Source organism: Carcharhinus amblyrhynchos, chromosome 12, assembly GCF_965287045.1.
Source record: "Carcharhinus amblyrhynchos chromosome 12, sCarAmb.v2.hapA, whole genome shotgun sequence".
Taxonomy (NCBI): Eukaryota; Metazoa; Chordata; class Chondrichthyes; order Carcharhiniformes; family Carcharhinidae; genus Carcharhinus; species Carcharhinus amblyrhynchos.
Genome location: NC_137335.1, coordinates 27,055,166 through 27,072,534, shown reverse-complemented (window position 1 = coordinate 27,072,534; position 17,369 = coordinate 27,055,166). Strand labels below are relative to the sequence as shown.

Below are 17,369 nucleotides of genomic sequence, written 5' to 3'. Positions count from 1 at the left end.
TCAATTAATAGTTGTACACCTGAGATTGATAGAATACACGCTAATTTATGCTTTCCGTCCTCAAAACTTAATTTCTTGGATTTCGACCACTTTTTGGTAAAACTTTGTCATGTTTCTTCCCATATTTAGAAATGTCTGACTCATTTAAGAGTGTAAAACTATACAGGCAAAGTAGATGGCTCCAGTTAAGAGGATCTGACTAAATGGTAGGGCTGGTTTGAGGGGCTGAATGACTTTGTTTTGTTCCAATGTTTCTTTGAAAGCTATCCACCTGGCTTCCTAATTTCCTCCAAATTCTCTGCCTCAGTATTTGTGTTGAGCATGACTTTTTTTATTGACCTCAGAGGATCCGCGAGATTCCTTCATCTCTTTCTTTCTTCTCAAGGTCATCAGGTTGCATTTGTGGTTGATGATTTCGTGCAGCATTTACTTTCTCCACATTACCATTCCTAACCCCCTTGCTCAGTGCTTTGATTCTGCCATCTTTGTCTCCGCCATCAATGAGGGAGTGAAAATCTTGCTTCTTTTATTTCTTTAAATGTCCTGTCAAACTAACAACCAAGACTCTCGCCCCTGTTGTTCCAAGCTCTGATCTCTCTTCATCCAGCAACATTTTTGGCCTTAGTATATTTTCTGATCACAATTCAAACACAACTTTTGATCCATTCCTGCAGCTGCCTGTTGCTTTTCTTCTACTGTGTTCTCCAAATATTCTTCTCCAAACTCTCAACACTCGATCCTAAACATGAACATTGCCCCCACTTCTTCCAGCACTATTCTCATTGTCAAAGATTCAAAGAAAAATTGATCACCATGGAGTTCACACTGATCACCAGTATGAACTCCATGTCGATGTTGTCATGTCAATCCCACATACTACTCATTATCCACTGCTGATATTGAGTTCACGGCATGATTGCCTGCTCGAACTTACTTCTTTTCTTTGGACCTGCACCTGAAGAACTCCTCAGTTGCCTCACTTTTTTCTTTCTTCCTTCAATATGCTACATCTGAAAATTGTCAGCTCATTGCTGCTTTTCTATTTACCCAGTGCCCTCTCACTCACCCTTCTCACGCATGACCAGTCCTTTCCCGTAGCTTTCTCACTTTAAAACCATTCTAGCATGAATAAGACTTAAATTAATAAACTCAACATCTGATATTGAGAAGAGGCATCTTTGCTTAACTCACTGCACATTTCAACATCAAGCTAATGGCCTAAATAATATCAAACAGAAACAGGAAGAACAAAATCAAAAGCTGTCAGTATGAAGCACAATTCTTTGTAACGACGTGAAGTTTGAAATGTATCCTAATTTTGACATGCTGTCTTGCTTTTCGAAAGCAAGTTTTGTCTCAGCAGGCATTGCTGGAACACAACATTATCTTGTCCGGATAATTTTTATATTCTAAATTCCAGATGCCACATAGAATCCAATTGGTTATATCAAGGCGACCACTGTACCAAGCTCGAGTCTAAGCCACTCATTACCATGGTTGCCATTATGTCCATTTTTGGTTTGCTGCTGCTTGTTTCGTCTGTTACTCTCATCTTGCCAAAGATATTCCACAAACCAGTGAAAAACAAGGGCGATCATTTTCTGTAAGCTTTTTAAATACTTTTTCCAAGTGTTTTTTCCATTGAGTCTTTTTTCTCTCTCTTGCATTTTGAAACTCCTTTTCTCTGAGATTTTTCTGATAATGTTTGAGGAATTTGCAATCTGTTCTGTAACGTAGACAGATCTATGGCATCGAGAACAAGGCAAGCGATAATCCAGCCTTTGAACATGACGAGCCATTGGTAGTTGACCAGCGGCAACCAACTGATTCTCCCAGCATTCCTAGCTGTTCAAGTACCATCACAGCTGTTGCAGCACCCCCTCAAGAGTTAAAGAATATGCTTGAAAATGTAAACTTTAGCAAAGAGGTAACTGAATCAATTCTTTTTGTGTATGCCTTTTTTCTTTTTCTGCATTGACAGAACTCTTTCTTTTTTTGCATTGAGTGGGATGTTTATTTTCCCATTTTACATCAAATGAACTTTTTTACCGATATTTTGCTCAAAATGGATGACAATGGATACTAGAACATTTAGAAGCCCTGCTTACAAATTTATATAGTGTGGCATTTCTAAGAAGCAAGAGCCAGCTGAACATTCAGATTCAAAAATAAACTTGTTCAAATTGTCATCAGACATTGAAAGGCACACATATTATTAAGTGCTGCATAAAATGAAACACAAGTTTGGACTATCAGAATAAGCATAAGTATTTCTTCCATCATTGTACTGATGAACTTGGTCAGAAACCACAATTTCCATTATCCCATATATCAATAGATGGCATTTTTTAAAATCATCTCTTTGATTTTTCTTCGGATCTTCCCTCCCCTACGAATGTAACCTCAATTGAGATTTTCAATTTGGTGGGGCCTAAACTCTTAAAGCCCATGAAAACTCCAACCAGTCTCAATGAATTTTTCATCAAGGAAGAAAATTTGTAATATGTGCAAACATTTTTTTCAAAAAGTACAACTGCTTTCTGTTACCAAATCCCTAGTTCCAGGTGAATTGCATACTTGGCTGCTGTGGGAGGCAAGGCAGGAAATTGTAGGGGCTCTGACATAAGTTTTTAATTCCTCTCTGGTTGTGGGGGAAGTGCCAGAGGACTGGAGAATGGTTAATGTGGTTCCACTTTCAAGATGGGTGGTGGAGATGAACCAGGAAATTACAGACTGGTGAGTCTCACATCAGTGGTAAGAAAACTATTTATTGGAGAAAATTCTGAAGGCAAGAATTAAAATCTATTTGGAAAGGCATGGGGTAATTAGTGATGGTCAGCATGGTTTTGTCAGAGGAAGGTCTTTCTTAACAAATTTGTTCAAATTCTTTGAAAATGTGATCAAATGTGTGAATGAGGGAAGTACAGTTGATGTAGTTTAAATGGATTTTAGCAAAGCTTTTGACAAAGTCCCAGAGGGGAGACTGATTGGGGAGGGTGAAGCACATGGAATTCAGGGAAACGTGATGAGATGGATCCAAAACTGGCCTAGTAATAAGACACAAAGGATAGTGGTAGAAGGTTGTTTGAGTGACTGGATTCCTGTGTCCAGCAGTGTACCACAAGGATCAGGACTGGGATTACTTATTGTTCATACAGATGAAAGTTTGGGTGGAACATTAAGCAAGTTTGCAGATGACACCAAGATTGGTAGGGTGGTTAATAATGAAGAGGATGGTAGTAGCTTACAGGAAGATATAGATGGGTTGGGGTCAGATGGACAGAGCAGTGACAGATTGCATTTAACACTGATAAGTGCAAGGTGATGCGCTTTGGGAAAAGAAGCAAGAGGAGAGAGTATTTAATGAATGGCAGGACACTGGGAAGCTCAAAGGGACAGTGGGATCTTGGGGTAACTACTCACAGATCCCTGAAGGCGATAGAGCAGGTGAGTAGGATAGTTAAATAGACACATGGGACATTTGCTTTCATCAGTCATGATATAGAGCAAGGAGGTATGTTGGAGTTGTACAGAGCATTAGTTAGGCCATAGCTGGAGTACCATGTGCAGTTCTGGTCACCTCACTATAAGAAGGATATGGTGGTACTAGAGGGGGTACAGAGTAGATTCACCAGCATGTTGCCTGGGTTGGAGCATTTGAGTTATAAGGAGAGACAGTTGGGCTTGGATTGTTTTCTTTAACACAGAGAAGGCTAAGGGGTGGGGGGGCAGGATGGTGACATGATTAAGGTGTACAAGATTATGAGGGGTATGGGCAGGATGAGTAGGGAGCTGCTGTTCCTTCTGGTTGAGGGTTCAATCACAAGGGGACAGAGTTCTGGGGTGAGGTGTAGTAGATTCAGAGAGGATTTGAGAAAAACTTCACACTCAAAGGTGGTGGGTATCTGGGACACATTGCCTGGGATGGTAGTGGAAGCCAGGAACCTTAAAACCTTGAAAAAATATTTGGATGAGCACTTGAAATATAACATTCAAGGAAACAGACCATGTGTAGTAATGGGATTAGTGAGCCTTTAGTGGTAGATATAATTGGTGCAGACTTGATTGGCTTCTCTGCACTATGTGCTTCTATGAAACTATAACGAAGTACACAATTGTAGTCTCACTTCTTGTACAGTAACTCTGTCAGCTATGCCATCAAGGAAAGTCAGATGTGTATCAGCAGATTTTGGAAAACCACAAAAAAATTTATAAGGTTAAATGAGCTGAAATACGGGATTATAACTGCTTAGCACAATAGCAAATTCCCTTGTCCATAACTTTGATACGAGCAATAATAACTTCCAAATTTTGTCTTATATGTATATATACAATATGATCCAGAAGTCATTGCATATCCATGGATATAAATAATAATCTTGTTGCATAATATAACCCACATTCCAACCCCACCCAACTGGCACATTTTAACAAGGGAACAGCTACCCTTGGGGTTAGAAACTGTTAAGGTAGTCTAGGTGATAGTCTACTTTTCAAGTCGAGTTAAATCCATGTCTTAGGGGTTTCACTTAGTGAGCAAAATTTCCTGTGTTGGAAAACCTGGTATCAGTTGCTAAAATAAAAGTAAGCGATTCTTTTTTAAAAAAGAATGCTTTCGTTATGTGAGAAGAGTAGACAAGGGTGAATGAACAAGACCACATTTACTGACCATCCCTGAGACGGTGGTGATGGACCTCTTATTTGTCCATGTGGTAATAATGTTTCCCCAATTCTTTTAAGCAGTAAAGATTCTGACCCATTGCTAATGGAGCAGCCGTCATCCAAATTCACATTAAGATAAAGGGTGACTTGGAGGAGAAATTGGAGGTGATGGTGTTTCTTTAACATTGCTACACTTATTCTTTGTGGCAGAGGTCACAGGGAGGGAGATGATGTTGAAGGAGCCTTGGTGAGTTGATATCATGCATCCTATAGATTATACATATTGGAGATGCAAAGAGAGGATATTATGTGGATGAAATACCAATTAATCAAACTTCTCTGTTCAGATGGCGCTTTGTTTCTTCAGTGTGTTTGAAGCTGGTCCCCTCTTGGCAAGTGCAGACTACTGCCTCATACTCCTTTAAGGGATCAGGAAGTGAGCCACCACTCCCAGACTCCTGCCCTGTAGCCAACTAGTTGGCACGACAAGCCCAGTTCAGCTTTTGGTCAATGGTGACTATGCAGGATATTCTTATAATAAAAGCAAAATACTGCAGCTGCTGGAAAGCTGAAATGAAAACAGAAAGTGCTAGAAAAACTTAGCAGCTCTGACACTATCTGTGGAGAGAGAAACAGAGTTAATGGCCTAGGAGTTCTGGGGGGTGACAATCACAATCAGATTGCTTCTCCAATCCTCTACACTCACCAGATAGTTGAGCAAGTTCAAGCCCAAGGGTGGTTGGAGGTGTTGAGTGGTCCGTTAGGGTTATATGGTTGGGAAACTAAGAGTCAAGTGGGTTGTTGGAAGGTTGTTTGATTTGATTTATTACTGCCACATGTATTGGTACACAGTGAAAAGTATTGTTTCTTGCACACTCTACAAACAAAGCAAACCATTCATAGAGAAGGAAAGAAAAGGCTGCAGAATGTAGTGTTACAGTCATAGTTAGAGTGTAGAGAAAGAACAGCTTAATGCGAGGTCCATTGAAAAGTCTGATGGCAGCAGGGAAAAAGCTGTTCTTGAGTCGGTTGGTACGTGTCCTTGGACTTTTGTATCTTTCTCCCTGATGGAAGAAGGTGGAAGAGAGAATATCTGGGGTCCTTGATTGTGCTAGCTTCTTTGTCAAGGTTGTGGGAAGCATAGATAGAGTCAATGGATGGGAGGCTGGTTTGAGCGATGAACTGGGCTTCATTCACAATCCTTTGTAGTTTCTTGAGGTCTTGGACAGAACAGGAGCCATACCAGGCTGTGATACAACCAGAAAGAATGCTTCCTATGGTGCATCTGTAAAAATTAATGAGCATGTAGAGGACATAGCAAATTCCCTTCATCTTCTGAGAAAGTAGAGGCATTTGTGGGCTTTCCTAACTATAGTGTTGGCATGGGGGGCCCAGGACAGGTTGTTGGTGATCTGGACACCTAAAAACTCGAAGCTCTCGATCATTTCTACTTCATCCCCATTGATGTAGACAGGGGCATGTTCTCCACCATTCTTAGGAGGTTAGGGTTGAGGGAATGGAGTCATGGTGTTGCAACATAGTCAGTGAGTTGGGAGGGTGTACTGGATGGGGTTGGGGTAATTTGCTTTCAAGGATGGAAGCTGGAGTTAGGGTGCAGACGGAGGTGAAGGGGTTTTATGGGAGGGTATCTAGGCATTGCGGTGGTCGGGGGGGGGGGACAGACAGGTGAAAGGGCTTTGTGAGAGGACACCTGGGCATTGGTGCGCAGTCGGGAGGGGGGTGGTTCAGGATGGTGATCAGTGGGGAGGTCAGGTGGATAGTGGAGGTTATGGGTTAGTCAGAGATCAGGAGGCTCTTTGGGGTGTGGGGGAAGGTAGTTAGTTAGACCATTGGGAGGGACCACTGAGGGAACTGGGTGGGTAGCTGGGGTTGTGAGTTAGTCAGGGGTCAGGCAGGTAGTTAAAGATTTGAAGTGTAGTCAGGGGGTGAGGGTGCAGCCAGGAAGGGCAATTGGAGGGATGGGGGGTAGTGAGGGGGTTGGTCAAGAGGATAGTCAGGAGAGTGGGGATGTAGTTGGGAGTGTAGTAAGTGAATCCAGTGGGGGTTGGGTGGGAGTGTAGTTGGGGGGGATATAGTCACCGGGCCATTTACTCGGGAATTAGAAATGGTTTTAATTAATCTAACTTTTCTTGGGTAACTATTCTGGTCAGACTGCCAGAATCATCCTAAGCTTTTGTTTTCAATGGGAATGTCAGATGGTGCTGGGTCAGTGACCATTGGAATTTTGAACTACCTGGAAAACTCCAGTATAGTCCTTGTCTGGGGTTTTCCAGTGGGGGGAGAGAGGGCTAACAGCAGCAGGGGGAGGTCCCAGGGTACAGCCCCCAATCCCCCTAACTTCCTGCCAGGGAATAGAGTTTCTGGGTCAATGTTTCAAATCCAATGTGACTCTCCTTTGGAACTGGATAGTGATGTTGGAAGATTCGCTGATGAGGGTGTCATGGGAGATCATGAGGCAGGGAGTGAGGGGGATGAGAATGCTTCTTCCAACACCCCAGCTTCCCCATCACCCATACTGCTGGAAAAAAAAAATTGCTCAACATTTAACCCCTGCAGAAGCAACAGAAATCTGATTTGACTTGATGTATTACTTGTCACGTGTTAGTACACAGTAAAAACTATCGTTTCTTGTGCTCTACACAGATAAAGTATACCATACATAGAGAAAGAAAGGAGAAAGTGCAGAATATAGTGTTACAGTCATAGCTAGGGTGTAGAGAAAGATTAACTTAATGCAAGGTCAGTCTATTCAAAAGTCTGATGGCAACAGGGAAGATACTGTTCTTGAGTCGGTTGGAATGTGACCTCAGATTTTTGTCTTTTTTGCAATGGAAGAAGGTCAAAGAGAGTGTGTCCAGGATGCGTGGGGTCCCTGATTATGTTGGCTGCTTCTCTGAAGCAGCAGGAAGTATAGACAGTCCTTATAGGACAATGGAGAAGGAATAGTAAGTAATCCAAAAGAAAAGAGGTTAATGTTATCAGTTTGTGGAGCCAATCAACATTAGATCCTGAAGAAGGTCCCCATGACACTGCAGCCATTGGGCTAATCTCTGCCACTGTCAGTTTCCCCTCCTCCAGGCCCTACTTTCTATAGAGTCTTAACGGAGTTCCTGTTCCTCCATTACTTCAAACAGTTAGAATTCTTTTCCCCTCGCAGAAAATATCATGTAGACTTGAATGACCAAAACTTTAATTTTATTCCTTTTAAAACGTCTCCTTCTCTGTATCACAAGTGAAATTGCCACATCCTACAGAGATTCTGAAAAATCTGCCATTGTAATTTCCTCCCCCGCCGTTAAGGCACCTTTGATGACAGTGTCATTTCTGATAGAATAGCTGGGATTAATTACAAGGCAGAGACTGATCCCAGGCTGTTAAATTTGACTGAGCTCCCAGCACCAGACTTTCTGGTTTTCAATAATCTTTAGGATTCATTTTCCCAAATTTCCTGTGGCCAAGAAAGTAGCTTACTGAGAAAGCATGGAGTTCTGCTAGTTTGAAAGAAGTTGAAGTGTAAATTATTGTAGTTACTCAAGGCCAATTCAGGAAAGCTCCAGTATTTGACCAGGGATATATTCAATCCTTTATTTTACAAGGTCAGACCAGGTAGTATCTAACAAAAAACCAAGAATTCCAAAATGATTACCATATTAATACTGAATTGTTGAGCTCACCATTGTATTTTCTAAGTGTCTGAATGTAGACATAATCATTTTTACACCATTACTTACCTGCTGTTGACTAAGGAACATCCACCTATCCTGGGAAAACTTGAAGATGAAATCTATGGCACTATCAACAGAATCAACATTTTAATCTACATTGTGTGTTCCAATACATTGCCACATCATTTTTAATTTTTAAATTTTTAATTTTTGTTAAAAAAAATGAGAAAATGAATCACATTAATAAGGCATTGGTAGCCAAAATTTAATGTTGCACACTGAGCTCAGAATGATTGAAGTACTGATATGATAGAACATTATTTTATGTTTAATTTGCATAGGTCACTGAAGCCTCTTACAAGGCCAGGCCTGACAAGCTAGCTTTCGAAAGCATGCAATGTGAGCAATATCCAAAACACAGAGAGGTAAGCTTTGAAAATAAAATAAGTTTTTAGATCAGTGTACTTCAATTTGTGCAGTGTTACTTGTGATTTAGCCTAATATGTTTTATCCTTAATATGTATGTTCAGCTGAGAGCCCAGAATTGCATTAGTCTGGTGGAACACATGATCCTTGGGGAAAGTATTGCTTGGATTGGCAGTTCTGGGTCTCTGATTTCTTCTATCAAATGCACAATATTTATTTACACAAGATATGGAGAGATTTCCAGTATTGCAATTTCAACTATTAACACTTTGAAGGGTCTGGCTGATTAACACTTACTGAGCAATATTAAAATGAGCTTTCTCAAAGAAACTAGAAATTATCAATAAACTACTTTTTAAAAAGCAGTTTTTACACATCCTAAAGTCACAACAGTGTTTCTTGCTTTTACTTAGTGGGCAAATGGGCATGGAAGTGCCTTGGCTTGGCATATGGGGTAGGAGGTGTTGGAATATCTTAACACGGGGGAGGGTTGGGGGAGCCTGAGGAGGACATTTCAAAAGATGCTCTCATACTGAATATTGTTCACAACACCTCAAAGATGTTCACTCAACTCCTCAAAAACTAAGGAGGATTAGGACATACCTAAGCCACAGTGGGGCCAGCTAGGTCAGGAGTACTGAGCACAGGGCTTGTAACTCAACCAGTGCACATTGTCAATGGACCCTGTTAACAACTGAGAACCCCAAGAATGGGAGCTGGGATCCTGGGATTCGGACACACCTACCGCATCCCACTCAAAGAAAATTTCTAAGGTTGACACAAAATTAGAGGAATAGAAGACATGAATGAGACTGGGACACAATATTATTCCATGGGTAGGAAGGATTGGCAGTTCAGCCCAACAAGGAAAGGAATAATGGAAGAAAACTTTATTACTGCAAAACTGAGGCTTTGGAAGGTCATGGAGGCATATTCACCTCAGTGCTAATTGTGTGGAAAGAGAAGAATAGCTGTAATGTGATCAGGGGACCTTTCTTGATCAATATGTCTCTGGCCCAACACTGAAGGAAGCAGAGTTGGACCTGATTCTGGGAATAAAGGATGAGTAAACCGTGTCACAGCAGAAGCATCTAGCTAACAGTGATTACAAGACCACCTAGCTAACAGTGATTACGAGACCACCTAGCTAACAGTGATTACAAGATCACCATGTTAACAGCGACTACAAAACAGCCTGGTTAGCTGTGACTACAAGATCACCAAGCTAACCGTAACTATAAGATCACCTAGTTAATAGTGACTACAATACCACTTAGCTAACAGTGATTACAAGGTCACCTAGCTAACAGCGATTACAAAATCACTGAGCTAACAGTGACTACGAGATCACCTAGCTAACAGTGATTACAAGGTCACCTAGCTAACAGCGATTACAAAATCACTGAGCTAACAGTGACTACGAGATCACCTAGCTAACAGTGATTACAAGGTCACCTAGCTAACAGCGATTACAAAATCACTGAGCTAACAGTGACTACGAGATCACCTAGCTAACAGTGATTACAAGGTCACCTAGCTAACAGCGATTACAAAATCACTGAGCTAACAGTGACTACGAGATCACCTAGCTAACAGTGATTACAAGGTCACCTAGCTAACAGTGATTACAAAATCACCTAGCTAACAGTGATTACAAAATCACCTAGCTAACAGTGATTACAAGGTCACCTAGCTAACAGTGATTACAAGATTCCATCATTACTTCCCTGCTTTTGTATTCAATTCCATGCCCAATAAAGGAAAGGATTCCGTGTACTTTCTTGACCACCTGTTCTGGTACATTCAAAGACGTGTGGACATGCACTTGAAGGTTCTTCACTTCCTCAACCCCTCACAGTATCTTCTTGTTTATTGGATGCCCCTTTGCTTTTCTATCCTCCCCATTTTGTCCTCTTCCTCCCCATGTACATCTCTGATAGGCCCTACCTTTACCTTAGTTACCTCACACGTTTCCGGATTGAATTCCATTTGCCACTTCCCTGTTCACTCAACCATAGCAGAGATTTCATTCTGGAGTTGACAGTTATCCTCTTCATGAACAATTTTATGGCCAATTTTTGTGTCAATTGCAAAGTTCCCAAACCTGTCACTCACATTTAACTCTAAGTTATTAATATATACAGCAAACAGTAAGGTTTACAACACTAAGCCTGCGGAACACCACTGGAGACTGTTTTCCATCAACCATTACCCTTTGTTTCCCGTCACTAAGCCATTTTGGTTCTAATCTGCCACATTTTACTGTATCTCACAAGTTTTCACTTTTCTGACCAGACTGCATGTGGTTTCTTGTCAAGTGCCTTACTGAAATTAATGTAGACAATATCTACTGCACTACCCTCATCAATCCTCCTTGTTATTTCCTCAAACAAAACTAAGTTAGTAAGACATAATCGTTCCCTAATAAAACCATGCTGACTATCCCTGATCAATCTGTATCTTTCCAAGTGATGGTTTATCCTGTTTCTCAGAATTGTTTCCAATAATTTGCCCACTACTGAAGTCAGACTGACCAGCCAGTTTTCAGGCCTATCCCTTACATCCTTCTTAAATAATGGGATAATATTCACAGATCTCCAATCCTCTGGAACTTCAGTTGCATCTAGTGAGGATTGAAAAATGATCCTCAGGGCAACCACTATTTCCTCTGTGGCTTCCTTCAACAGCCTGGGATACAATCCATCTGGCCCTGGTGATTATCCACTTTCAAGGGTACCTGTCCTTCCAATACTTCCTCTCTCACTATGTTTATTGTATCTAATATTTCACACTCCATCTCTTTAACCAGAATGTCTGCATCGTCCCCTTCCTTGGTGAAGACAGAGATGAAGTACTCATTGACAGCCCTGCCCACATCCCCTGCATCAACCCACAAATCACCACGTATATCTCTGATAGGCCCTACCTTTGCCTTAGTTATCCTCTTGCTCATAATTAGCTTTTAATTCTTTCATGAAATGTGGGCATCAAGAACTTATGGCCCATCCCTAGTTGTCCTTTGGGGCCCTTAAAAGTCAACCATATTGTTATGGATTTGGAGTTGCATGGAGGTCAGACTGGGTAAGGATGGTGGATTTCCTTCCCTGGTCCTGGAATCCTGGGTCTCATGATTACTGTCCCAGTGAAAATAAACACCACGTCACTTTATAAATGTCTTAACATTTCCTTTGATTTTTACCTGCTAATAGTGTTTCGTATCTTCTCTTTGCTTTCTTAATTTCCATTTTTATTTCACCCCTATACTTCCTATATTTCTCAAGGCTTCCTACAGTGTTTAGTCTTTTGTGACTGTCATAAGCTTTCTTTCTCTGCTTTATTCTGGCTTGTGTATTTCTGGATAATCAAGGGGCTCTAGATTGGCAGAACCACCCTTTTTCTTTGTGGGGGCCATGTCTACACTGTGCCCATATCATTTTGTCTTTGAATGCCTCCACTGTTTTGACACAATTTTTCCTTCTAGTAGTTGCATCCAGTCCATTCTTGCCAGCTCACCTCTTAGTTTTGTAAAATTTGCCTTCCCCCAGTTTAGGACTTTCACTCCTGTTGTATCTTTGTCCATCTCTATGACGATGTTAAATCTAACTATATTATGATCACTATCTCCAAGGTGGTTCCCCCAGTGCTCTTTCATCCACTTGCCCAACTTTATATTCTAAGACTAAATCTAGAATTGTTACTCCCTCTCATTAGGCTTTTTGTGCGCTGACTAAAAACGTTCTCTTGAATGCAGTTCAAGAGTTTTGTGCCCCTCACACTGTTCAAATCCCAATTGATAACTGAAGACCCCAGTGATTACTGCTCTATAATTTATGCACTCAGAAATCTGTCCACATATTTGCTCTTCTAACTAACTCCCTTCCAATATTTGGGGGTCTGTGATTCACTCCTGGCAGTGTGACTGGCCTCATTTGAGACTTCATTCAGCGTAACATCCCTCCACACAACCGTGACTGATATTTTAACCAACAATGCTACAACCCCATCTTTGGGTGTTGATAAACAGATATTTTTAGGCTGGTTTGCAGTGGTGTTCCCCAGTGGTTATTTTTGGATCCATTGCTTTACAATTGTTACAAATGATCTAGAGTGTAGAGAGCAGCATTATGAAGTTTGTACATGATATGAAACTTGGGTAAAAGAGTGACAAAAATAGTAATTGTTTTTGGGATGCTATGGAGAGGATATTGAATCAATAGATAGAGTTTAATATCATAAAGTGTGGAGTGATGTACTTTGAGGGGATTGATCTGGAAAGACTGTGCTAACAATATCATGAGTTTGAAAATATAGATAAGCAATGTGTTCTGAGATTAATCTTTAATTCCTAAAGATGCGAGAACAGTCCTAGAGGCCTGACAACACGACAGCGGTATTGAATTTTATCCAGTCCACGCATGTACATTGTAATTGGAAGTTTTGTCATTCATTCATTCATAAAGTGTATCTAAGCCCAAGTTCTCTGCTTCACTTACCAGCGAGGTGCTAGAGCCACTACACCTCACTGAGAGTGGCAACAGCAGCATGTGCCTTTAGTAAACAGCTCCTAATCATATTGATTACTTTGTTCGCAGCTTTGGACATTACCAGAATCACAGGCGAATAGTGCATCTTTCTATAATATCCCAGCAAGATGGAAGATGGAGTCTTCTACTAAAGTAACCACGTTCTGAAGAGTTCAATCACAAACAATTTTCACATTGAGATCTGAAACCTCTGCCTTGTACAGTAGCTCCAATAACTCAATTCACTTATTTCTGTATTTTGACAACTAGTGTGTGAATAGCTGAAGTCCACTTTATGACATTACTATAAAAAAACGTGCTCTCTTTGTCTGCACCTCCTGCTCCTCCTTTAAGACACTCCTTAGACCCAAATCTTTGATCAACAGTTTAGTCTCCTAATCCTAATATCACTTAATGTAGTTCACTGTCAAATTCTATCAGATGACACTCCTGTGAAGCACGTTGGAATGTATTTCTGTGTGAAAGGTACAGGATAAATACAAGTTGTTGTTATGAGCACAATATCTTGGGATTTCTGTAATAGGAAAGACTTCCCAACAAAGAAAATAATCAAAATGGTATTGGTTAGATTGCCAGAACAATAATCATTGTTAAATCAATGCTTTATGTGTGGGTTTAATAATTTTAAAATCCTTGCTTATCATTTATAAATCTCTCAACAGCGCTACCAAACCAATATTTCTGAGTTTCACCTCTTTTGTGTCCTGTCTCAATCTCTTTGCTCCTGTCTTTAGCCTTTTGTAGATTCCCCCATCCTCTGTCCTACAGCAGAGCTAAAGCTTTCTTAGCCCTATTTTCCCCTTTCTTCTCTCCCCTCTTTACAACGCTGCTTTCGCTCTTAACTTCTCCATTTAAACTCGTTGTTCTTTCCTTTCTCGATGAACAGCCTTGCAGTATTTTTCTTTGTTAAAGGTTTCACATAAATGCAAGTCTTTTGTGCTGGTCATTAATGATGCTTTATGGTCCGACTGTAATGTTTTGTACAATGACAATGACAGCAAGAACATTATTTACTTGTGTCAAGAATCAAACTTGAAAGAAATAAACATACATACACGTTACTAAACCCAATTCACGGAGTCGAGGAGATTTTATGGAATCCACAAGCGTGGCAATCAAGGCAAGTGGAGTGACTTAATTAGACAACAAGACAATACTGATTTCTCAACGATAAAGTTAGCAGTGTGATTCCAGCATGCTGCGCCTCACACTGGCCTGTCGTAAGTATTTATTAAAAATTGCTTCAGGCTAATGAAGTCCCACCTTCAAGATAAAGTCAGCAGCATATGAGAATCTTGTGGCACTCAGTTCATGATTGTTCAAGATAGGGTGCCATTGTGATCAATACTTTTCCTTGTTTCACTCGACAGCAGGAGCAGGAGAATGGTAATTTGCATGGAGGCTCGGGGCCAGCAGAGATGAGCCAGTGGTGAGAGACTAGGATCGAGGCCATGGAGAAGGGTAAGGGCGGTTCAGGGGAGGACAGAGGTGGAGTTAGGTAAAGGAGTGAAGTAGGAAGGGTCTGGTGTTTTAGATATGGTGGGGTGTGCTGGCAAAGGCCAGTCGAGGTAAGAAAACAAGGGGCCAGCAATGAACAATGTCAGCACTCTCAGGATGTTGTCTGGCTGAGTCCTTATAAGGCTTTGAGTTAATTTACAACATTTCAATTCCTTCCCATTGAGAGTGATTTGGACAATGTCCTTGCCAAAACATAGCTGGGAAGGACAGCCTAGCCTGTAAGTTCACTACGTCCCATAGAGTGACGGCTACAACACTGAACGCTAATATGAACATTGAATAAAGAGAGAATGACAGAACACAACATAAGGCCAACATAAGGAATGAAAATTGCTGTCAGATTCCCACTCCACTCCTATTTTCTGAGGCAATTCCAGAGCTCCGTAATTCTGGCCCAGACCTCTGAACAGGACCTCTTCAAAGTTGTGGAGCGTCCCAGATCTTGGAGTCTTTCCTGGGTGTAGAGAGACTGAGGACTTTTTAATTTTCCTGGCAGAGGTCACACAGCTTTACCAAGTCTGGGATGTTGAAATCAAAACCAGGCCACCAGACATAACTCCTGGTCAGCACATTCATTTTTGTTACTCCTGCATTCCTTTTGTGTGTTGTCACTTATTCCCAGGAGGATTCATCCAATTCAAGCTGAAGATAGGCATGGCTCATATCCAATTTGGAGAATGTCCTGCCACTTATTACCTTGGGTGTACAGAGCTTTGATCTGGGGCATAGGGTACTTATCGGGTTTGGAGACCTAATTGACTGTCAGTTTATAATTGTCACAAAGACAAACTGATTCGTTGGGTTTAAGAACAGAAACAGCCCATTCTGCAAGTTGCATTAGAATTATACCCATACTTCCAAGGTGCCCTACTTCAGTTTCCACCTTATCCAGCGTGGAGGACGGGACGGGCCTGGCTCTGAAGTACCTCAGTGTATCATTGAGAGCAACATAGCTATTGGCTTTGGCTCCTATTTTCCCCAGGCCTTCATGAAACTGTGTTCAGTCCCCCATGGCTAGCTTGAAGATCCCCAACCATTTGAGCTAAATCTGCTGGAGCCAATCTCTCCCCATAAGGCTTGGTCTGTGCACCCATACAACAGTGAGTGGGGAGGGGGGTGGTGGTGGGAGCTAGCTGATTGCTACCTATAAGTCACCAAGGCTATTGTGGTCCCTTTATTTGTAAAGGTTCCCCAGCAAGATATCGTCTTGATATCTTCCAATCTCAGGAGTTGGAGGCCTGATTGGTTTCCAATAATAGAGACTACAACTCCTACGCCCATTTCCACCTTCAAGGGATGGCCATTCATTAGTAATTCCATCATTAACAGCGCAACGTTTTGTAATAATTTAATTCAGTTGTAGTGTCCCTATCTCTGGGAGAGGGGATACCTGCATGAACAACTCAAGTACCAGCCTCAACTTTCTTCCTAGGCAGTAGAAGTTTTGCCTGGTCCTGAAACTTCACCATGGCTGTATCCTTTGACTGTGCCTGCAGTAATCCATCATGTGGCAACCACACCATTCTAGAGAATATTCTTTAATACTCTTGGAGATGGTGATGACAATAGGCTTCCTATATCGAATGAGGCCTTTTAATACCTGATTGACACAAGCACCCTCCATTGAGGACTGGTTGCAGGGTCCCCCTATTTGGAAGACATTGCTGTCTGATGTCCTTTGTAGCGCTTGAACCCTTTTCTCTGTGTCCTTAAGTGACAAGGATAGCTCAGCAGCTTTTTTAAAGTTCAAATTGGGTTCTGCCAACAGTTTCAGTTAGATGGTTAGGTAGTTTATGCCACATACCAATTTCTCATGCAACATTTCATTAAGAAGCAGTCCAAATGCTCAGTGTTCAGCCAGTTTCTACAACCTAGCCAAGAATTCAGTGATGGGTTCTCCAGGGGTTCTCCCAGCAATATCTCTGGAGAAGTGCAGGGGGACTTTGGGTCATAGTGATTTTGTACCAGGTCTACCAGCTCATTAAAAGTTTAGTTTTTGAGTTGGGGGCATCCAGATAGGTCAGACTTCTTATCTCACAAAGTCAGAGCTTTGCATGCTGTCAGCAACATCAATTTCTGCTTTTCAACTCATTCAATATTGTTAGCACAGAAGTAGTAAAACATGTTGGAGAAACATTGGGGAGTCAGATGAGTTGCTCACTGCAGAATTCTGAAATACCAGCAGACTTAGTTTTTTTTATTTCTATTTTCTTCCTGGCATTTATTTTAGAATTTTGAATATAATCTTTACATCAACTCCAGTTGCATGCATTTCCTTATCCCCTTAGTACTTTTCACCAGGACATTCTGACCATTGAACATGCCTCATGCATCATGACTCAACTTCAGTGTGTTCTGCTTTCCCTTACATTGCTACTGACATCAGACTAAAGCAAACTAAACATTGTCTTTGGAATGTGTTTTAACACTAACTCATAAGGTGAGCAGTCAGTTGTAGACTGTGGCATTATTTGGTAAGGGTAAAGAAATTTGTCTAGCCCATGTCGAAGAGAAAGCTGGAAATGACTGGCTA

At 41.3% G+C, this 17,369-nt stretch overlaps 1 protein-coding gene across 2 annotated transcripts in view; it reads left to right on the top strand.

Moving 5' to 3' along the window:
- LOC145350874 (interphotoreceptor matrix proteoglycan 1-like) overlaps nt 1–14,389 on the top strand; it is a 107,806-nt gene extending 93,417 nt beyond the window's left edge. The window contains exons 15-18 of one of the 2 annotated variants that reach the window (XM_080200280.1): nt 1,421–1,603; nt 1,738–1,927; nt 8,690–8,773; nt 13,367–14,389. In XM_080200280.1, the coding sequence (XP_080056406.1) occupies nt 1,421–1,603; nt 1,738–1,927; nt 8,690–8,773; nt 13,367–13,465 (556 nt within the window). In that variant the 3' untranslated portion in view covers nt 13,466–14,389. The remainder of the gene's footprint in view (nt 1–1,420; nt 1,604–1,737; nt 1,928–8,689; nt 8,774–13,366) is intronic. The other variant, XM_080200281.1, reaches the window with a different exon arrangement.
- The last annotated feature ends 2,980 nt before the right edge of the window (nt 14,390–17,369 follow it).